Consider the following 23,569-nt stretch of genomic DNA (forward strand, 5'->3'; position numbering starts at 1 on the left):
TTCATTCGTAGCGACGCCGCGGCACCAACTCGTTCGCGTCGCGACGCTTTGGTTTCTTGGTTGAAATATTTTCTACGCGCGCGTGAAACATTTCGCAGGTGAGAAACATGCTTTCAATTGGAAACATAGGAAAATTTCCAATTCTCGCATACTCTGAGATAACGCCCTAAAAGCCATTGGTAACCACGAGCGTAGCTCGTTGTTTCTGAGCAAATGAAGGAATAAGCATCCAAACCAACATCACGGGCAGGTAGATATTGATCCTTTCTTCCCCACAGCGTTATTAAATAACATGAAAATCCATTCAGATGCTCAGTAACAACGAGCTACACACATGGTTACCAATGGCTTTTAGGGCGAGATCAGAAGTTATGCGAGAATTATTTTTTACAATTCAAGCATAATTCTTCATTCCGACGTAACTGCAAAAATAAACAAATCGAGATTTGCTTTGCATGGGCTTGACAAACGCATAATCTACATATTGAGTCCAAAAAAGTAATCCTAAAACATTTTTTTGATTTTTTGAAATAAATTTCAATTCTGCCCTATGTGCACTTTACTCAGTGTTTTTAATTTGGCTACATACACCCTACCATTGCAAAGCGACTCAACTGTCAACATTTTTCATGCTAGCACATACACCGTACATATGCTCATAGCAAAGCGACCTATATGCAGAATCAAAACATAAAATTTTAATCAGCAGATACGTCATACTGTTTTCGAATTACTAAACATGTTGGAAATCAAGAGATTCGGATTTTCACAGCTGCAGTAAGCTGACGGGTCGGCAAACTGATGTGGAACATCATCAGTATTCGGTTTTAGACAAATTTCTCACCAATTTTTTCACAAGAACTGTTCTCCATTTACTTTTGTTACTCACGGCTCCGTCCGGTGCTCCTGTTAGTCGAGTTGAAATTGGAAACATTCAATATTCGTTGTAGTTGAACGTAGAAACTGACGAATAGAACAAACTTTATTATGTTTTATGGGAATTTGCAAACCGGTGTATGTGCAACTTCTTCTCTTCTTCTTTCTGTATCGAGCTGTCGGTTGACAAACTCTGTATGTTGGGCCAGTTACTAGACTATATGCCCAGTTATTTTATGCTTTCAGCATGTTATTCATAATTCTAGTTTCATTTCGCTCACAAAGTTTGCAACTTCTTCGAAAAGCTCTTTATCACCAGTTTTAAAAATTTCTTCTAAATTAGCATAACGACAATCAAAACTGTAGTGATGTCGCTGCATACCATAGCGAGGGCAGTGTAATATTACGTGCTCGGCAGTTTCAGGCTCATCACACAGGTCACAATCTGGGCTTTCTTTTAGTCTCATCTTTGCCAACCAGTATTTCGAGTAATCGTGCCCCGACATGAGCCGATTTAGTAAACGAATGTCCTTTCCTTTTAGATCCAGTTTTGCGAACCATGGCTGTGCATTCCATACGGGTCGTATTCCATAGTACTTCTTTCCTTTTTCCTGAGACAGCTCCTCATACCAACGTCTAGTTTTCTCCTCCAGTTGTTTGGTGAATTTTAGACATACATCCTTGAGGAATAGTTTGTTTTCGAGTATTGGTGCTTCGTCTTTCGTTCCTTCCTTGGCCAACATGTCTGCAACATCATTACCGGCGAGCTGGATGTGGCTTGGTACCCACTGAATTGTAATTTTCCATTTTTTAGCTACCTGTAGTATTTCTGCGATAACTGTTTCTCCTTCACCACTATCTACTCCATTTTCGAGAATTTGACAGGATGACCTAGAGTCGGTTAGTATAACGTAGTGCATCAGTTGATCTTTCTCAACTATTTGCATAGCCAGCCAGATAGCTGTGAGTTCTGCTGATGTGATGCTAGTGTTGTGTAGTAACCGATAGTAGTAGCGTGCTTTGTTGCCTTCTACGAATATTCCGATTCCGCATTTCTCTCCGTCTTTAGATGCATCAGTCCAAATTCTACCTCTGCCCCTGTATTTCCCGTTGATCATACCAAGGGAAAGCTGTTTCAGTTTTACTTGACTGACATGGTCTTTTTTAGGATTTTCGTCGTTCAAATATGGGTTTATTTCAACTTCGTGTACATCTACAATCTGTTCGGTCTGCATAAGAACATCGAATGTAGTTCTATTTCGCAGATAGATTTGCTCCATGTAAGAGAACTTTTCCTGTCCATGTTCTTCCTCATCTTCTATATTTTTTAATTGTTTTCCAAGAACGTTATCTCTTGATAGACATCGAGCAATTTCCCGACAAGTGACCATCTCCTGTCTAAAATTCAATGGCGGTTGACCGCTAATCGCAGATAGAGTGTTTAGCGGCGTAGACTTTGTGGATCCAGTGACTTTCCTTAAGCTTTGATTGTTTATCACTTCTACGATCCTTCTTGTTGTTTTGCTAGCATTATTGTGTGCAGAACAACCATATTCCATAATACTCCGGATAAGGGCTTGGTATACTTTCAGCATTGTGTCTGGATGTGTTCCTGTCCTGGCGCCATTCAGAACCTTCAGCATGCATAATCTCTCCTGGACTTTTTCTCGAACAAGCCTAATATGAGCCCCAAATGTCAAGAACCGATCGATTGTGATCCCTAGGTAATTTTGTTTCTGGACCATTTCAACCACATTGCCATTGATTTTAATATTCAGGGATCTGCTACTTGCACTCATCACCATTACGCTAGATTTTTCGGAGTTTATTGCAAAATTTAGCTCATTGCAGGTTTCTACGAATTTATCCATGTATTGCTGCGCTCTGATGCCCAGCGTTTCCCAGTTGTTAGCTGTCACGATAATCTCAAAGTCATCCGCATATTGGACCAATGTCACTCCTTCTATGCGTATACTGTGTAATACTGCGGTGTAGATATTGAACAACGTTGGGGATAAAACATCTCCTTGTGGTAGCCCATTTGAGATTCTTCTTGAAATTGAACCGTTGCGTTGATTCAAAACTATCCTCCTGTTCTTAAGGAACGACGATATCCACGTTACGACCTCTACAGTAACTCTCATACGAGCTAACGTTTCTACCAGAATGTCCGTACGAACAGCATTGAACGCATTGGACAAATCCACGCAAATCAATGCCGTTAATAGTTTTTCTCTTTTATTTCTTTTTATTTCGTTTATTACAAAACAAATCGTTGTCGAGGTTGAAGTACCCCTCCTAAAACCAAAAGATTTCTCTGGTAGGATTTGGTTTTGATGAAGATGGCTTTGAAGGATATCTAACACCGCTGTATTCATAATCTTGGTCATTGTGGGTACAAGAGAAATCGGTCGTTTTCCTTCTGGCGATGATTGATTTCTACCTGGCTTAGGTATCGCAACTATTTTAATAGTTTTGAGTTCATCTGTGAGCGAACCACGAATCCACATCCTGTTGAGATCCTCCAACACATTCCGTATCACTACTGGACTCAGTTGTCGTAGGGCTTCATATGTAATACCGTCTTCCCCTGGTGCAGATCTTTTCTTCTTTTTACCAATGATTGCTTCCCATTTTGAAAAATCTAGTAGATTATACGATGCTACTGGTACTGGTTCGATCCACTCCTCTGCGTCATTCGGCCCAAAGTGCTTATCCAGAAATTGGTTTGCTGCATTGGAGTCATCTAATAGCGTATTGTTTTCGATACGTTTTATTCTCTTTCCAGTGAGTCTACCTACTTTGTCCCACAATTCTTTGGAACTAGTTTGTGGTCCAATTTCAGAAGAAAACTCTTCAAATTGGTTTCTAATTTCTGCACGCTTCAATTTCTGGAAGATGGCCGCTTTACGTTTGAATTCAATTAGATTTTCAACAGAGGATTCTCTGTTGAAAACCCGCCTTGCCTCCGTTTTTTCCTTCCATGCTTGGTCAACAGTATCCGACCACCAAAACTTAGGTGTTCTATTGTCTTTCCTCCTATTACACTTTCTAATACGGTTCACTGCTGACTTTAAATCCTCTACATTGCGTATTTTTGTCGGCTCCAGATTTGCAATTGAAGTCGCAATTTTTTTGTTATCATAGCAATACTTCGGACGTTCATCTACTTTGTTGCTTATTGTAATCTCGATCGCCAAGTGGTGACTGCCAATTCCGTACGCTAATGTTCGCCACTGAGCCTTTGAATGAATCTGCGGGGAACACATGGTCAAGTCAATTGCGGAAGACCTACATCCTAACCGTACTGGAACAAATGTAGCGGATCCATCATTCAAAAGAAGGCAGCTCGAGTCATTAATCATGTCCGCAAGTATGTCTCCTTTCCTGTCCATATTTTCATCTCCCCAGTCTCCGTGATGGGCATTAAAATCCCCTCCTATAATTACGTTCTCAAACTGTCTCACAGTGTCGAACAAAATCTGCAGATCTTCCTTGAAGTCGGGTACGCTGATCGATGGGCTCACATACACAGAAAACAAGACTAATTTCATCGATAACACTGAAATCGCTACAGCTTGTGTTTTATTGGACAGGGCGGGTAGATTTATTTTAGTATAGCTATGGTTGTTCCGCAAGAGGATTGCGCTACCTCCGTAGCCATCATCTCTTGAACAGGCAATTAGGTGGCATCCAGCGATACGGTATTTTTTAGAAGTTTCAAGAGTTGCATTTGTCCATGTCTCTGATAAGAAACTTGCATCGAAGCCTTCGCCGAAAAAAACCCTGTGGATCTCTGCCTTATTTTTATCGAGACTCTGCACGTTACACTGTAATATTTTTATTTTACTTAACTCCCCGAATTTTAAATTGGTATGAGGTAGAGGCTAATTTTATTTATTTTCATCTTGTACTGGTTATGAGCTATCATAATGAAGAAGTGCTTACCTTACTTTGTGTCGCAGTGGTGTATTACTGACTTTGCGAAGTTGAAGTGCCTTTTGGTGCACGTCATAAATTTTTCTTTGGTGGTTTCGTCATTATCCAATTGAGCGATAAAGTCTGCGTAGAAAGTCATCAGAAGATTATGCTGTTCCTTCTGCACTCGTTCCATGATTTGCCTTGACATGTTCTCCCATCTTTCCTTTTCGTCGACGCGGTGATTGTTGATTAGAGCCACTCCGTTTGTGGCCTCTGCTGCTTCCTTTCCAAGGATGTGATTTCGCTTCTCGGTTGTCTTGTCCGTGTTCGTGGTTGTTTTCCTCTTCCTGTTCGGCTGTTTGTCTGGGGACTTCCCAATGTTCACTGCAGCTTGCATTTTTATCCTCTCGTTGTTGGCCTGCATCCATTGTTCTCGCAGCGGGTCCTTCCAACGGAAATTGCCGCGTGTCATATCCGCAAAGGATTCCGCCGGAGTCGGAAAATCCTCAGCATCATACAGGGTTTCGTACAAATTTTGATTTGCAATCGGAATCTGCTCTTTCGCTTCGGCGTATGTTAGGTTCCTCTTTGCCATCAGCTTTTTGATTTTATCCTGTCGTTTGATTTCGGGGCAGTTCGGATCTGTTGTAGTGTGATCCGTACTTCTGCAGTTCACGCACTTCTTACCCTTTTCACATCTGTCGTACTCATGAATGTCATCGTGACGTTCTGAGCATCGCTGGCAGCGTTTAGCACTTCGACAATTTGCAGTGCGATGATTTGTACGAAGGCAGTTTAGGCAAATGACTACTTTTTGCACGAATGGTTGCACACGACTTGAGCAGCAGAACAATCTGACCTTGTCAGGTAGACTGTCCGTTCTGAACGTTACACTGACGCGGTTGGTTGGAATCTTCACTCCATCGATGAATCGCGTGAGCCGGCGAACACCCACGATTGGCACATCACATTCCAAATCATCCTCGATTTGCTCGATCGGAATTTCTGCAGGGATCCCGGCGATAACACCTGTAACACATACGAGGTGTTGCGGAACGTACGCTCTGTAGATACTGTTCGACTCGTTGATGCTTTTGACCAGTTGATTCGCTTTCACATAGCTGTTCAGGAAGACCAGGATTTTCTGTCTTCCTGCATACTTCATGTCGACGATGTGACGTTTGAACGTGTCGTTGCTACGCAGTGTTGAGCCCAGCCCAAACTTGTTGATTTTCTTCGCTCCATTTTCGTCATTCCTCAATTCAAAATACACTCTGTACGGTGCGGCGTCTCTGTGGGTGTAGATCACATCCTCTCGTTTTGCTTTGTTGTCATGTTGGATTCCGTTGCGTACTACGGCGGCTGCCGCCTCTCCGTCTTGTCCCCAGTCCAGTCGATTTGATGTACATCCCCCACCGTCTGGTGGGTCGTCGTCCGCTCCCATTCCGACGCTAACCTAACTTTTTCCTTCTACCGATGAGATCACAGATTTTTGGCTTTCTTTCGTAATATTCTCCACAAAACCACTTTTGTCCGGTAGTACTTAACTTTATTCTTGCTTTACACCGCTTGTTTGTAACTTTTTAACAATATTTGCACCGATATTTCAGTTTTTCACCAAGCCGAAAACGTGTCAACTTTCGCTCGCTGCAACGCGTCGCACTCGAATGATGTGCAACTTCAAAACAATACTGGTGTATATGACGTGACGCATGTGATAAATGAACTGTCAAACCGACGCATCAAGCAAGGTGTATGTATCAAGCAAGGTATGATATCGACGAATCATCATGGTGTATGTGAGCAGCACAAAGCAAAAGGGTTTATTCGATAATTTCACCAGTTTTTCAATCTAATTCAAAACAAATCGGAATTGTTTAATAGTGGTTAGAAACGGTGTTCTTTTTTTCAACTTATAGAAGACACAGCAATAGAAAAAATGCAAAACATTTTAAACAGGATTTAAAATGCTTTACAATATATTGCATCGCATTTTTCTCGAATCCTTCCAAATGTTAGATACGCCGATTTGAAAAATTAGGCTTGAATTTTACATCTCAATTTGTCCAAATCGTCTTTCGATGTCTACGAACTTCAGTATTTTTTTTTTTCAAAATAATGTTGGCTGGTTTAAGCCGACAACGCTGCCAAGTGCATCATGAAAGTGTCCAAATAGTTCTTTGTCCTAACTGCATCATTTTATTTACTAATTTCAGCCCATTCCTCGCTCCACAATGGAAATGAACGAAATAGGAAGTCTTCAGCTACCGGACCAGGTTAACCTTCCCTTTGCCATCACCAGTAACGGTGATTACTTTGTCGCATGGACCAAGGGAAGCGTCGAGTGCTTCCAGCTCAAGTACAAACACGTCAACGAGGACGGTGCACTCAACTATGTCCTCAATCGATTCGAGTGTTCCAAGGAAAAGCCCACCGGTCAGCTAATGGCGAAAGAAATCGAAATCTACAACAACAGCAGTCGGTTGGATAGGACGAAAATCATGCTCGATCAAACGTTTATTCCGAACATCGCCACGCTATACATTAGCAACGTGATGGCTTCGGTGTCTCCGCAAGGACTCTTCCATGACTACAGCGTCTGTCTGGTGGCCAGTTTGACCAACATGGGGCAGCTTTCGCTCTTGCGATTTGACCAACTGCAAAACGAATGGATACCTTACGTGGATGTGTCCGCCGTTTGGATTGCGCACTTCTACGATCACAGCGTGATCAAAAAGTTCGATCAACTGCAAATGTCTGCCTCCAATGCCCTGATTACGAGCTTCTGCTGGCGAGAACATGTATTCCACCACGTTGGCCACTTTGCCATCGGTACCAAATCGGGCACTATTGTCATCTACAGCTTGATTTCGAACAGCGTTAATGTTCGGTTCATCGCATCTGTTAACCAACCGGTACGAATGATGAAATGGATCACCATTTCGGAGGATCACAATCTGCTGCTGGTCGGACTGCAGAATGGGAAGATTGCGCTATATAAATTCAAAACTATGCTAGACGCGAACGTCATTGACTTCGAGCAGTTGGACAACGTATGGGCCGAGGAGGACAATTTGATAGTGGGACAGGTACAGTGCGAACTGGACTATGCCAACGGTCGATTACTGATTTTGGTGGTTAAGGGAACGCACCTGATGGTTTTCTTGTGCAGTTTGGAAGGCGAGGTACGATCGACGGCGGTGGAGAATATGCACAATTTTATGATAACAGGTGAGTGAAATCGATAGCATAGATATATGAATCTCAAGTTAGTCAGTTCGTTGGTTTAACGAGGCTTTAACCGCAAAAGTGGTCATTTGCCTCTCAATGATGAATCATAAGGATATACATAAATGCACAGTTCCATAAGTTTATAAGTTAATGCGCTCTCGGGATAGGCATATCCATCAATGGATCATTAAAATAATTAAAACGGTCGCGATGGAAAGCATAGATAGCGCCACCGTAGCCTTGTGTGCTTGACAGAACAGCAATGCTGACACAATGTTAAATCCCATATACAGTGGCGCCTTTGTTTTGATGCGGTGAGCACTGGCAGAAACTACCTTCAATGATCCATAGAAAGCGTTGTGTTTGGATGGGCATCTAATTCTTCCGAAAGAGGTGCACTTTGCGAAAAAGGACCACGTGAGTATTGAGCTGAAATCGAATTCAGGTTAACTTCTGCGTTCATGAGTCCTCTCATGGCGTAGGGGTAACGCGCCCTAACTAGAGATCAGGGAGTCGTGAGTTCGATTCTCACTGAGAAGACGTATAATTTAATCCAATTGCAAAGTATATGTAATGTTTTGCTTTTCGGTAGTTGTTAAAAGAGATTATTTGAGGCTGAAATTGTGTACAACTCATATCGCATATTGGGTGAATAGTCAGAAAATAATTCGTTGCTACTACATTATGAGGCTCATGTATGATCTCAATGTGACTGTTATGCGGTTACAATTGCCAATGTGACAAAACAACTTGGTATTTTTTTCGAATTTTCTAGAGCAATCTCACAGATAAGTTGATCGAAAGTATTTATCATTTGATGACTCTCCATGGTATTAACTCCAATTTGTCAAAAATGTCGAATGTGACTGTTATGCAGATCTGGGCAGTACAGTCTCCATATAATATTCTTAGTTTCATTTATATGACAAGACACAAAACTTTGATAAAACACCAAAAAATACCTTTGAGCATCTGAAGTATTATGAACATTGTTGATAGTGTTGATGTGATCTTAAGCATAATGTTCAAATTCTGGGGTAAATTAAGCAAAAAATCACCATATAAGCTGGTAAACTTGCATACAAGTTGGCTGAACACGACAAATTATACATATTTAAAAGCCAATATTTCTAAAAATTGACGTGTTATGATATTTTCCAGAACGGCAAAGAATTCACAACCCTTAGAGTAAGGTGGGGCAAAAGTTTGACCTTAGTGGTATAATCAAAGTTTCCAGGAAAACAATAGCAGTTGAAACAAAACAAATACCATACAGTGAACCTTCAACATATTGGCTATAATTTTGCTGAACAAACTTGTGTCAAAATATTTAGCCATTTTTAGTTATAACAGTTTCAAAATTGATTGTCTTATTCGAACTTTTGCCCCACCGGTGGGACAAGAGTTCGAATCTAGTGTAGGGCAAAAGTTTGCTGGCTAAAATCCAAAATATCAATCCTTTTATGACAGGCATACTTTACACCAGCCGTAAACTTAAGTTTGCCGAAAATTACACACTAAATTTTCATCAAAAAATTGCCCAAAACTGGGTTAATTGTAATATACTCAATAATATCAGTTTTTCACAAAACTAAGTGGAAATATAATATTTTGGTGACAGTTTTCACACGATCAGACAAATATAATCAGATTTGAAGATAATTTGTGGATTTTAGGCAATTTGAAAATTTTTCCGTGATTTTATACATGGGTCGAACTTTTGCCCCGCTGATTCGAACTTTTGCCCCACTATGGGCCAAAAATTGTTTTCAAGCATTTATGCAAAATCGAATACACTTCAGAGCAACCTTATAATAGGCCTAGAAACGCCCTCACATAAAATATTGAAAAATATTTTATCTTCAATTGGTTCCATGCAACGAAAGTTTGACCAAAAATTACAATATTCACGTCGAAAAACAACAAAATGGCCATAATTTTTCCAAATTTCAATCGATTTTAATGATGTTTGGAGTAGAAGTCTCTTACTTGAATAACATTCGAACCACAATGACATTTATTAGATTTGTTTTGAATTGAGCTAGAAATCTTAAAAAGAAACTCTTACCCCACTCGAACTTTTGCCCCACTTTACTCTAACCCTCTAATACCCAACCCCGCCTTTAGACGGGGTACACTTTGGAATTTTGTGTATTTTTTCGTAGCTCGGAAATTAAAATGATTTTATTTTTGGCCTAAACCTTGACTCATAACAAGCATATAAGTAACGTTTTTTATGATTTTTGAAACTTTTTTGTATTATTGAAAATTGTTTGAAAAATTGTATTCTTATATAACCTACAAATGCCTGGGATTCATTTGACGTGTATTATAAAGAATCGTACCTTTTATATTTTTCTACGATCAACCTATCACAGAAGAAGGGCCTGATGGTATTGAAATGATTTCAAATCTGTTTTTCCGTTAGTTACACGGAAAATAAAAAATGTTCTAGAAAAAAATTAAAAAAATTATATTTTGAAAAGTATAATAAAAACTCAATTTTTTATTATTGTCAAAAATCAGTCACCAGAAGAGGCTTCAAGAAAAAATTGAAAAGGATAGGGATGTTCAAAAATAAAAATTATAAAAATCAAAAACCGAAATTCATAAATTTGCGAAGAAAAATAAATCATTGCCCAAACCGTGTTTAGAATGATTTTAGATAACGAAGAATAATATTTAGATCGAAAACAAAAATTTGGGTATTAGAGGGTTAATTAAGTGAATAGCAGCATGTTGGTGCTTGAGGCAAAAAATTGTTCCGCAGTGTGATCCGTCCAGATATCGTGAAGTTGTTACGATTTGAAATTGGGGCCATTACGATCCCAAGGCACAGAAAACGTACTACTATTTATCAATCAATCACGCGCAGAACAAAAAAAATGGGGTGGGTAATGTCTGTTACACTACCGCGGAATTGACTTAGGGCTAATATGGACAAAACTTCGATCAATTCTGGGTCAGACTTTAACAACAGTGCGGTAGTTTTTTGCAGATGATAGGATGTTTGATGATAGATGATAGATGCTGTGATTGTGAGTATTCAATTACGTTATGGAGATCTGTCATTTGGTTTGGAAGCTTTTTCAGAGCTTTCAAAGTAAAATATTTTAAAAAATCTGTGAGGATTGTGTACAAGATACGACCGCGTTAACTACGCCATGTGATTTGCTGCATTTGAATTTAAGTCAATTGTCATAATTGTCACCTTCCTTAAGTTATAATTCAGAATGTAATGGTTTGTGAATTTAAGAACAGTGAGGAGCTCTCCGTTCGGCGAAGTGTCCCAGTCATCGATATTGTCAACGCCATCGTAAATTTTAAATTTGCCGTATTGTCAATTCTTCTTCTTCTTGGCACAACGTCCTTACCGGGACAAAGCCTGCTTCTCAGCTTAGTGTTCAATGAGCACTTCCACAGTTATTAACTGAGAGCTTTCTTTGCCAAAGTATTCGTACATCGTGTGACAGGTACGACGAGACTTTATGCCCAGGAAAGTCAAGGAAATTCCAATTACGAATAGATCCTGAACCAACCGGGAATCGAACTCAGACACTTTCAGCATGGCTTTGCTTTGAATTGTTCATAACAAATGGAATATTGTATGATGCTACGAGATGAATTAAGATATTATCTCAAATACAGGGGATAGGCAAAATGATTGAGATAGGCAAAATTTTGCCCAAATTCAAATGCTTATAACTTTATGAAAAATGAATGAAATTGGATGCATCTGGAAGCAGTCGACGGCAAATTTGGTTCAGTTTTAGGAACTTCCTTGGCCATGCATATTGGCCTCTGGACACCGGAGATGTTCCGGATTTTCTGAAGTCATGTCCAAATGTCATTTTTTCTGTCGCTTGTATTTTTGTGCGGTGTAAAGTTAGATAGATGTTTGCAATTTTCCTAGAAACTAGAACTAATAGGAAGTTGAATGCCACCGGACGCATTAAGATTGGTTGGAAATCTTCAGAAATATGATCATTTCCGTAAAACTGGTTCCGGAAAGCATGGTCAGTCATGTTTGTATTTCCAATCATGTAAATATTATCCGGAGCTATATCCAAGTGGACATCAACCTTAAAAATGATGTTTCCTGCAGCGTATTCAGAACCATTAGAAGGTTCCAGGTGCCCTGGGGGAAGTGGTCAGTTAGGAACATATCCGGAACCATATCAATATGGGCATCAAACTTCATTATTTTCAAAGGTTATGCTTTCCGAAGCATTTCCAGCATCACCGGCTGCCATAACCACCTGGAACCTACTATAAAGTGGTCATGGCAGCCGGTGGTGCTGGAAATGCTTCGGAAAGCATAACCTTTGAAAATCATGAAGTTTGATGCCCATATTGATATGGTTCCAGATATGTTCCTAATTGACCACTTCCCCCAGGGCACCTGGAACCTTCTATAGAGTGGTCTGTGCATCTAATGGGTCTGAATACGCTGCAGGAAACATCATTTTTAAGGTTGATGTCCACTTGGATATAGCTCCGGATAATATTTACATGATTGGAAATACAAACATGACTGACCATGCTTTCCGGAACCAGTTTTACGGAAATGGTCATATTTCTGAAGATTTCCAACCAATCTTAATGCGTCCGGTGGCATTCAACTTCCTATTAGTTCTAGTTTCTAGGATAATTGCAAACATCTATCTAACTTTACACCACACAAAAATACAAGCGACAGAAAAAATGACATTTGGACATGACCTCAGAAAATCCGGAACATCTCCGGTGTCCAGTGGCCAATATGCATGGCCAAGGAAGTTCCTAAAACTGGACCAAATTTGCCGTCGACTGCTTCCAGATGCATCCAATTTCATCCATTTTTCATAAAGTTATAAGCATTTGAATTTGGGCAAAATTTTGCCTATCTCAATCATTTTACCTATCCCCTGTATGTGGTATACACATTAGGAAATAGCATAGCATAGCATAGCATAGCATAGACTGACTGTACATGTCAATGGTTGCTACTCCGTGATTGATCGGAACTGGTAAGAATTGCACTACGATCCAAATGAATAAGGGATGGGAGTTTCCGCTTACTCTCGAAGTGCAATTTTAGCAGATCTAATATTATTGATCAATAACGGCGCCGGCCAAGTCCTTACAGTCAGTTGGGATGGGGAAGGAATGTTAGGGTGTAATGATTGTTGCTTCTAGAGACCGAGAATACCTCTGCATCTCCACAATCACCACGGGAAGGGTGTTTATTAGTGAGGGAGGAAAAGATCTGGGAGTCACCTCTGGTCGGTGATGCGATCCATGGACAAGGGGGAAATATACGACTTGTATATAAAGCTAGTTTTGTATTTTTGTCTCGAGAAGGTTTTGAAAAAAAAAATACGTCAACATCTATAATGTCGAACAATTCAAAAGACGTGTTTATTAATGACGAAAACTGAAAATTACATGTATATATTTTAACTTATATGAAACAGGAATAATGCCGACACTTGTAGTGACGAACCATACATAGTTTGTTTGAAAATTACATATGAGTATTACTGTGCATTTTGTCTCGATATGGTAGAAGTTTTAGAAAATACGTCAACATTCACAATGTCGAACAATTCAAAAGATAATTTTTAATAATGTCAAAAAGAGAAAAATAAATGTATAATCAAATTGTATAAGAAAAGAGCGTAATGCCGACACCTATAGTGACAAACCATACAAAGTCTGTTTTAATATTACATAAAAGTTACGCTTTCAAGAAAATATGTGTTATCATAAGCATGAAACGAACTCACCAGTTGGTAATCCATTCTCGACTGAACACAAAACTGACACTGACAGCAAAACTTCTTGGCGTCCCGTAAATAAACCGTCTTGCTTGGGCCTTCCCAAATACGTACCCAGCAAGACGCTCCAAAACAGGAAAAAAAAAAGATCCGTACAAGATTAGCATTATGCAGTTATTGCATCATGACACTGAGAAAAATCCACACGTTTGATCCGTGTGTTTAAAATTATGGATCGATTCATGAACGTCTATATCGATTTGTTGTGATTTTCTTACAAACCTCGTGTGTGTTACACATTCAATTCTTTAGTTTTGCTTCATGGACCGATTCATCAACCGAAAACATGAATTCCATAATTTTCCACATAAGTTCCTGAAGCTTTCCATCTCAAATTCGTGTGTGTCAACCTATGGGTGCATAGATCATCACCCAACACGGATTCAGTATGTTCAAGTTGGTCGATTTGAAATCGATGGGCTTGCTGTCGATTTCCGTGTTCCAAATTTCTAAATTGTTAGTGATCAACCCATAGTGAACTAAATTGCGGTCGGACCTCGTGTCGAACGACAGTCATCATCATGTTCCAAAGAGAAGAAGCAAATTCTGAAGCTGAAAGTGTTAGAGGAAAATTTGCGGATTCGTTTTTCTTTCAATTAGTGAAGATATCCGAGTGAAGATGATGAGTTCATTCTAATTTTCTATAAATGAAATGCATTACTTCCAGCATTGGATATAATGTATGGTGTTAGAGAATCGGATTCCACTAACAGATTTTCCTTGCTTTCAGCTTCGAATAAAATGAAATATGCTAATCCCGGGCTTCCCAAAATATGGATTTGCGGCGCCACGCTTGTTGCTGACTCACTTGCTTGAAAAAAAAAAAAAAAAACATTCAAGTGAGCTTGCGACAAGCAGAGGAGCCTCGAATCCATATTTTGATGAGCAAGAGTTCTTCTACCAAATTTCTTCTTGCAGTCTCATGACATTCATGTTCTATCACACATAACTATCTAAAGCCACTACATTTCAAATTCAATAAGCAAATCAGTTGCTTTTCATCTGGGAGGGAGGCACCGATACTACACACGAAATATAAGACAACGTTATTTTGAACTGCAAGATAACTCCTGCTTGCCAACAACAATCAAGGCAGGCTTCGAGAAAATCGGTAGTTTCCTTTTGTTGTGCACCTTCGATCTTTCCTGACATGAAAAAAGGGCCACAGTTTTCTATGTACTAAATATTCATTTTCATTGGAAAAAGTAGAACGATGCGTTTTTCAATGCTTTATGTTCAATCAGATTAAATGGTGCTGACGTGACATTACTTGCGTTATGTGCATGAATTGATTTTCATTCGATTTTTATCACTTTTGAAGATATACGAAAATGTGTTTTAATCAGTTACGCGCTTTTTTCATGTTAGTCCAATGTTTGAGATCTGGAGAATAAGCAGCTAGCGACTGGTATCAAGGTAGGTAGCTGTTCCTCTAATATCACTTGTGAAACGTGTCTGCAAGGGAAAATGACTCGTCTTCCATTTCCTAAAAAGGCTAAAATCAAATCGAAAGCCGTTCTTGACCTGGTGCACAGTGACTTGTGTGGACCCATGAACACAGTCACACCAGGTGGTCACCGCTATTTCTTAACGCTTATCGACGATTTTAGCCGATACACCACGTTATATTCCCTGCACAAAAAGTCAGAAACTGTCGATACAATCAAAGACTTCGTGCGGTGTATGAAGACACGATTTTATAAACCACCAAAAATGATTAGATCTGATCAAGGCGGTGAGTACCGTGCAACGGAGCTGGTTCGTTTCTTGAAGGATGAAGGAATTTTGCAGCAATTTACTACAGTCTACACGCCGCAACAAAACGGCGTTGCTGAACGAAAAAATTGTTCATTAGTTGAGATGGCACGCTACATGATTATTGATGCTGGTATGCATTACCGGTATTGGGCTGAAGCTGTTAGCACAGCCAATTTCCTTCAAAACATGCTACCTACCAAACCGATCCAGTTGACACCGTACGAAATGTGGTGCGGTGAAAAGCCGGACTTTGGACGTCCACAGTCATCGGAACCCAGGAGCTACAAGCAAGCCACAACCGGAACCGAAAGTGCACAGTGGATTACCGCTATGAAGGATGAACTCATTTCGCATCGTGAGAACAAGACGTGGGATGTGGTCAAGTTGCCGCCTGGAAAGAAAATAATTGGATGCCGTTGGATATACAAGCGAAAGCTGGATGAACACCGAAGGCTTAGCAGTTATAAAGCGCGCCTAGTGGCCCAGGGGCACAAACAACGATTCTGTCTTGACTACGATGAGATCTTTGCACCTGTTGCAAAGCAAGTCACGTTTAGAATGCTGCTAACAATCGCAAGTCGTCGTAACATGCTGGTAAAACACGTGGATGTTAAGACAGCATATCTGAACGGTGACTTGAAGGAGACTGTGTATATGAAGATTCCACCAGGCGTTGCTGCAGAACCCAACGAAGTTTGCTTGTTACGGAAGAGTTTATATGGACTGAAGCAGTCGGCCCGTTTGTGGAATCGCAAATTAGATGAGACTCTACGCCAGATGGGATTTAAGCCTGCAGAAGCTGATCCGTGTCTGTACGTGCGTTGGCGTAATAAGAAGTTGACGTTTATTCTGGTGTACGTCGATGATATGTTGATCTGCACAAGCACCTAGGAGGAGTATGAGGAAATTCTTGAAGCGTTGAACAGCAAGTTCCAAATGACCGCCCTTGGAGATGTCAAACAGTTTTTAGGAATACAGGTCACTAAAACTGAAAACGGTTACTGTTTAAACCAGCAAGCATACATTAACCGAATGGTGGCTAGTTTTGGTTTGGACGATGCTAAAGGATCTCGCATTCCAATGGACCCGGGATACATTCAGCTAAAGGAGGAGGTAGAAAGGCTACCCAATAATGATAAATACCAGAGCCTTGTGGGTGGTCTGCTTTATGTATCCGTACACACCCGTCCTGACATTGGAATTAGTGCTTCAATACTAGGACGCCGAGTCAGTAACCCAACAGTAGCCGACTGGACGGAGGCAAAAAGAACATTGCGCTATCTGAAAGCTACGAGTGGACTGCAGCTTCAACTGGGCGGTGATGCCGGAGATCTTGAAGGCTTTGCTGATGCCGACTGGGCCGGGAACGTCTTAGATCGGAAGTCAAACTCAGGATATCTGTTTCGCTTTGGTGGTGGACTCATCTCTTGGTGCGCAAGGAAACAACCATGCGTGGCATTGTCTTCAACCGAGGCGGAATACATTTCACTATCGGAATGCTGCCAGGAACTGATGTGGCTGAAAAAGTTAATGAAAGATTTTGGTGAATCAGTGAAAAAGCCCATATGCATCTTTGAAGACAATCAAACCATTTTGTCAAGGACCTTTTTGAACAAGAACAAATCGACGTGACCTATTGCCCATCCGAAGATATGCTTGCGGATATTCTGACTAAGCCGTTGAATCGTGTTAAGCTGGAGATACTGCGAGACAGGATTGGCCTCAGGTCAGCACTTGATGAGGAGGAGTGATAGCATGGCAACCCTGCCGTGTGGAGACTTTACATCACGAACTTTTTCCATTTCCTTTCTATTTGAGCTTTGAATAAAAGTACAGTTGAATTCGTTCTCTCAAAAAGGCTTGTTCTTGGAAAGCATCATCAATCAGGAGCCTGCTGAAAAATATCGTGTTATTTTTAGAGAAACACTTTTTGAATATAACTCTGACGTCATTTGAATTTGTGCACACTTAAATTATTTTACGGACTCCTGTAAAATCTCAACAGCTGAACAGTACGGTAAAATAAATTAACGAAGTACGGTGAATTTTTACAGTATTACGGTTCATATGAATCCGTTAAATTTCGACAGAATTACGGTGTTTTATTTCATCGTTTAGCTATTGATATTACGGTGAAATTCATCGATTTCCGGTAAAATGAGCTCAGTTTGTAGGTACCATAAAAAGGCCTAACTACTAAATTTTGCCCAAACTTGCAATTTAACCATAGGAAAAGACCGGTAAGCACATGGATGATGGAGATTTCTTCTGCTAATAACGATCTGTGGAGCACCGTGGATGGGTTAAAATTCTAATCCCAAACCTCGAATGATAATAAACGATAATAAACATTCCAATGCTTTAAATTAATTAGGAATTACGCTTGTTTACTTTCTCCACATTTCAGGTCTGCAACAGCTAAGCCCCTACCGTTACATCGTTTGCACCCTGCCAGGAATGGTGTTTTGCGTCGACATCAAAGTTGAGAAATGTGATCAACTGCTAATCGAGCACACACCCGTTAAAACCGATTTGAATCTCAGCAAATACTCGATATACGGGGTAACGGCATCGCGTAATCGATCGAGCTGGCTCTTTGTGGGCTATCCATCGAAAAGCTTCGATCGTCTGGGTTTACGGACACCAACGGTTGTATTTTTCTGCAAGTTCAGCGAATGCGATGCGATGCAGATTTTATTGGATAACCCCACGCTTCGAATGACCAACTATTACGATTGTGCCGAAGTCGTAAGGTTTAGTGGCAATCGAACTCCGGACGCGGTTAAGCCCCTTGAACAGAGAGCATCCAACAACGCAAACGTTGACGACGGATACGCCTACCACCTCAAGCTACAGTTGGTCCAACTGGGAGCGAGACTAAGCCACTTCAAGAAACGATGCCAAGCAATCGCCGAAGTGCTGCACAATCAGTTACAGTTTATACGAATGGTTATTGAAATCCTTCACGCGGCGAAAGTTATCGCGTACTTTTTGCACGTGCGCCATACCTCCATCGAACTGAGCTACCACCAACTGCTGACCATACGTTGTTTGCGTAACTTTATCCAAGAATTCGTGGAAGATAACTTTCCGGGGGACTACGAGCACGTACACCTGTCGCTGAAGCCGCCCATGGAGGAAGTGATTGCCCGGGCGAACGAATTGCTGGTCACTGCCCAGCAGCAACTGTACCAGGAGGAGTGCACCTTCTGTGGTGGATCGATCCCCGAAGCGAAACTAACCTGCGTGGAGAACCATCAAACATTCCGCTGCTCGATTACGAAGCAGCAAATCGCGATGGGACACGTAGAAACGATGTGCGAAATGTGCGACCGCTGTTCGCTCGATGGGCAACTGCTGGCGGAAATATTTTGCGCCGACGGTGGGCAGCTCGTAATCTACTACATGGACTGCTGCCTGTGTGACATGCCCTTTAGGAAGCACCTGATTCCGTGAGGTGTTTGGAATAATAAATTGTGTTAGGATTATGCCGTAGGTATATGTAGAGGAAGGTGGAGCAAGATGGGCATTATTGGTTGTTTAAACCGAGTTATATATTTCTTTTCAAACTCAGATGATTGATAAAACATTTTTGTGGCAGTAGCTAACAATAAAAGTGCTTTGTTGTACATATAAAATTAGTAAAATTCATTAATTACTAAATTGCTATCGTGCATCGCCTTCTTCTATGTATAACATATTTTATGATTTACTTTTCTTCGAAATCCCTTCTCTCGATTGTTAAGCTAAGTATGCTGTTTCGCTCAAGAAAAGAAAAGAAATTCCTTGACTGAATGGGTCAATAAATTTCCTACGGAGAGCCCCCTTTGAAGTGACATTTCTTCTCAACTGCTTACTGCGATCAGAAAAATGTGATTTTCTTGACCATTTCTTGGAAGAAATTTTCCACGCATCGAGATAGGCGATTCCTTTTCTTGTCAGTAGCAAACCAGCCTTTATCCTGGAATACTAGATCATTCCACAACAAGTGTTCACAGCACAAGTAATCGACCATCGAATCAAAGACAAATTAAAGACCCCCATGTCCCTTGCAGTTGCTCGAAATTTTATGGCTCATAAGGTAATCTAGAATGCCGTTCAAAGTGTACTGCGATCTGTCAAACTTGGGTACCTTTTGCACTACCGAGGGACCAAATGCAGTACTAGAAGTGGTACCCAATCTGAGCCCGAGTGTGACGGACCTGATCGAATGTTCATTCACTTAAAACATTCGAACACATGTATATAACGACGGTTAAATTACAAGGAGACGAACATTTGGATTTGACTGGATTTGGTCGGAGTATTCCGGAATCGGTTCCGCTAAGGTGTGATGTGGACATTTTCATAGCATTATATAGTTCCATAATGCAACGGCTCAAACTACTCGATTTTTCATCCAGGTGTAAATGGACAACATGTCAACACCTGGCGTTACGTCCCTACTGGAGTAGAGCCTGATTTTCAGCTTAGTGTTTTATGAGCACTTTCCCAGTTATTAACCGACAGCTTTGCCATTTGACCAAGCTTCCGAATTCTCACTCACTCTCACGATAATGGATTTTTCCCTCACCACAATTTTCAGCGAAAAACTGCCTTGCGAAATTATCCGTCTACAAAACAAAGCGAAAATATTGTCGCGCGCCCACCAAACCGGAACGCGCGTGTGGGACACGCGACGTGTGACTCGTTCCCGACATAACTGTCATAATGACATGTGTGGCGCTGCATTCTTACGATGTTTATGAACACAGCGCACTATTCAAATATAAGTCGCGACGCTTGGAGATTGAGAAAAAATATATTTAAAAAAAAATGTTTGTCCTTATTTCTGTCGGATCCATAATAGATACTGGCACAACTCCACAGCTGTGAGAATTTTATTTTATCTTTCTCCTCTCCAAGGAGAACTTTTCATGTGCCATTGCCATCGCCACAAGCAGCAGTTCCTATATGCATCAAATCAACTGCTGCTTTCGTCAAGTTGATGTGGTAGCATGGTTAGCGTGCACGCATCGTGGCTGTTTTTAGCAATGCTGTAGGTTCGAATCTCTTCGGTGGCACCAGTTTTTTGTTTATCCACATAGTGATAATTCTCGGGAGAAGTTGGTGAGCAAAAATATGATGGGGTGAAAAAGAAATTATCCCCGGTGTGGAATGATTTTCGGTTATCCTCCATCGTAACTCTAGGGAAAATAAATGCGAGCGAAAAAAGATTTTCACGTGAGGAGGTGAAAAATCATCGAAAACAAGGATGGACAAGGAAGCACATAACTACCGACCGCATTTTAATTGAATCGTCTTCGGTAATCTTTTGGTGTGTTCCTGTATAACAATGGAATGAAAACCCAGTTCGATCTACGGTGACTACCCCCAACCGTCCTTTTCAGGACGACAATTTCATTTTGAAAGAGTTATGAGAATTTTCCACAGTGAAGAGCGACATTGCTGGTGATTGGTGATCAGGGCCAAATAATACTTTTCGAGAATCACAGTGCCAAGAAATAAATTCCTCTGTGTCGGATGAATTGTCGGATAAATTGTGGACGGCACTAGGATGAAGAATCCATCCCGGTTTGCCTCGCATTTAGCGACGATTAAATAATTTCGTTATCATCGTCGCTTTTTACATGTATGCTAGAGCTATCAGTATCAACTTTTCGAACAAAGAGCTGAAATCAGCAACAGCGTTGTTGGTGTTTTGATTTGATAAGAAATTGTCGATCGAATCGAAATACGCACACAGAGAAGACTACAAAAATGCTACCGCCGCCCGAACCGAGCGACTTTGTTTGCCATTTCTCTCCGTTGAAAACAAATCAACCGAAATTATAATTGATGTCTCTGGTTGTTTACGTGGAATGCATTGTTGTGGCACTGAAAAGGGCCGTTTTGTTTGAAATCGTGCTGCAATTCAATTTAAGCGCTTTCGCCACGAATACGACGAGCCAGCTGGCCGTCCTTCAGCACGCTTGGCGTGGATCGCGCATTGTTTGGTATCCACAAACAGACCGACCAGATAGGCCTCGCTCGATTCCTGCAGGGCCATGACGGCCGAGCTCTGGAATCGCAGATCCGTCTTGAAGTCCTGAACCACGGACCAGGCGCTGGAATGGCAACTTGCGGATCAGCAGCTCCGTCGATTTCTGGTAATAACGGATCTCACGCAGAACAACCGTTCCCGGCAGATAGCAATGCGGCTTCTCGCCTCCTCCGGTGGTTGTGGTGCTCTTGCGAGCGGCTTTCGTAGCCAGCTGATTGCGAGGGGCCTTTCCTCCAGTGGACTTATAGGCAGTCCGATTGATACGAGCCATCGCCGTAGTTATGGTCTTGCTTTAGTGGGATCCGAAGTCAGTTTGAGGTTGGGGTACTTCTCCTTGAAGTCCGCAAACTCCATGTTCTCCTCTTTGCTCAAATCGATGGTGAAGTTGCCGTCCGTCCCCAGAAATCACGACGAAGCAGAAGAAGTTCTTCATGGCGCGGAACTTCTTCGAGTATCAAAAGGAGACCATGCCAATCATTGTAATAGGCACTAGAGAAGTACCTCAACCTCAAACTGGCTTCGAAACCCACTAAAGCAACCAATCTAAGTATAGTATCCGTGGTTTCGACCATCGAGCAAAACCCTATTATAGGTGAGTGACTGTCTTCGAATATGAGAGATATGCGAGTTGGTGATCTAGGTTGAAATAAAGGTAGATCAGTTCTGATCTGTGCGTAAGCCTAACTAGACGTGTCTCCGTTAATTCAATATCCGAAGTGGAATTTTACAAGTGGCGGCGAGAAAAAGGATTTAAATTGTTTCGCGGCGCGTGTGGATTAGTTAAATCAAGTGAGAACGGTAATTTTGGATCAAATATCTGAAATAGTAATCCAAAAGAGTAATTCCACTGCCATTTTGCATGGTGAAATATTTTCTTTTGTAAAGAGTGTGGTAGTCATTTTGAAGAGCCAATTGATTTCAATTGTGACAAAAGGCTATACACACATTGTTTGATACACGGTCGCTGACCTTTGTGAATAAGTGGCTAATTATTGGTTAAGTGATATTCGATCTTCCAAGTGTGATAAAATCAGGGGGGTCTGTAGCCTTGAGGTTACGCTTTCGCTTCATAAGCGGAAGGTCATGGGTTCGATTCCCAGCCCCTTCTCAAAATACCCGTCCAGCCACCAGAAGACGCCTCACGGAGGACCGTGCTTTCGGGAGCACATCCATCCTCCGTCAGTATCAGATGGTGACTGAGACAAACTGACCCTCTTCGCAGGCAGCTAGCCTCACTAACAGCCAGGGATGCCAGGTGATTCTTTCCAATGTCTTCCAATTGAATGTAAAAATGTCTTCCAATGTCTTCCACTTAAAACTATTTAATTATCATGGTAACTTCATAAACTTTATAAATTTTCGGGTTAAGGCCCAACTAAAAATGGAGCAATTATCAAAACTGAACAAATCAGTTTTCTGCTTCAAAATCCCCAATTCTGAAAAATTAAATACACACAGCTGTTTTACTTTCAAACTAAAACTGCTGTGTGTTTTTTTATTTGTTGAATTTAACGCAGAAAACTGCTTTTTCAGTTGTGAAATTTGCTCCAAAATAAATTTGCTGAAAATAAGGCTCTCTTTTATCATGTTCGATATTATTTTTGAGGAATTTCTTCAAAGAAATCCTTCACAGCTAATTCTTCTACCATACTTTTTTAAAACCAAGCTTGTCAGGCAATAGCATGGCTTAAATTTCAACCAGATTTCAATTTAATCGGAAGTCCCCTTGGTTATGAATAATTATTCTTGAGAATTCATCTGGAGTTCAACCAGAAACTATCCTAAAAATACCTTCACAGATTGCTACATGATCCCCTAAAAATATATCTATATTTATTTATTCACATAATTCTCCAGTTATGTTTCATAAAATGTATCTAAAAGAATATCGAAGGACTCTTCCAAGATAATATGAATGTAT

The 23,569-nt window shown here is 40.8% G+C and overlaps 1 protein-coding gene and 1 pseudogene across 2 annotated transcripts; one reads left to right on the forward strand and one right to left on the reverse strand.

Annotated features, from left to right (window-relative positions):
- The first annotated feature begins 5 nt into the window (after positions 1-5).
- Positions 6-19,093, forward strand: LOC5575127. Of its 2 annotated transcripts, none has more exons than XM_021842201.1 (3): positions 6-98; positions 7,014-8,028; positions 18,013-19,093. In XM_021842201.1, the coding sequence occupies exons 2-3, from the start codon at positions 7,032-7,034 to the stop codon at positions 19,059-19,061; spliced, it is 2,046 nt and encodes a 681-aa protein (XP_021697893.1). In that variant the 5' UTR covers positions 6-98; positions 7,014-7,031; the 3' UTR covers positions 19,062-19,093. The 2 variants fall into 2 exon arrangements, with proteins under 2 accessions (XP_021697893.1, XP_021697892.1); XM_021842200.1 differs by lacking the exon at positions 6-98 and adding an exon at positions 6,507-6,566.
- A 2,431-nt stretch (positions 19,094-21,524) lies between these two features.
- LOC110675932 lies at positions 21,525-21,919 on the reverse strand (annotated as a pseudogene).
- Positions 21,920-23,569: the final 1,650 nt, after the last annotated feature.

This window comes from Aedes aegypti, chromosome 2, assembly GCF_002204515.2.
Source record: "Aedes aegypti strain LVP_AGWG chromosome 2, AaegL5.0 Primary Assembly, whole genome shotgun sequence".
Taxonomy (NCBI): domain Eukaryota; kingdom Metazoa; phylum Arthropoda; class Insecta; order Diptera; family Culicidae; genus Aedes; species Aedes aegypti.

Bases quoted from the DNA above. Each gene is read 5' to 3' on its own strand.
- LOC5575127 (XM_021842200.1), top strand. From the start codon at position 6,519: ATGAACTGTCAAACCGACGCATCAAGCAAGGTGTATGTATCAAGCAAG. The intron at 6,567-7,013 runs GTATGATATCGA...TACTAATTTCAG, and splicing joins AGGTGTATGTATCAAGCAAG to CCCATTCCTCGCTCCACAAT. The intron at 8,029-18,012 runs GTGAGTGAAATC...TCCACATTTCAG, and splicing joins GCACAATTTTATGATAACAG to GTCTGCAACAGCTAAGCCCC.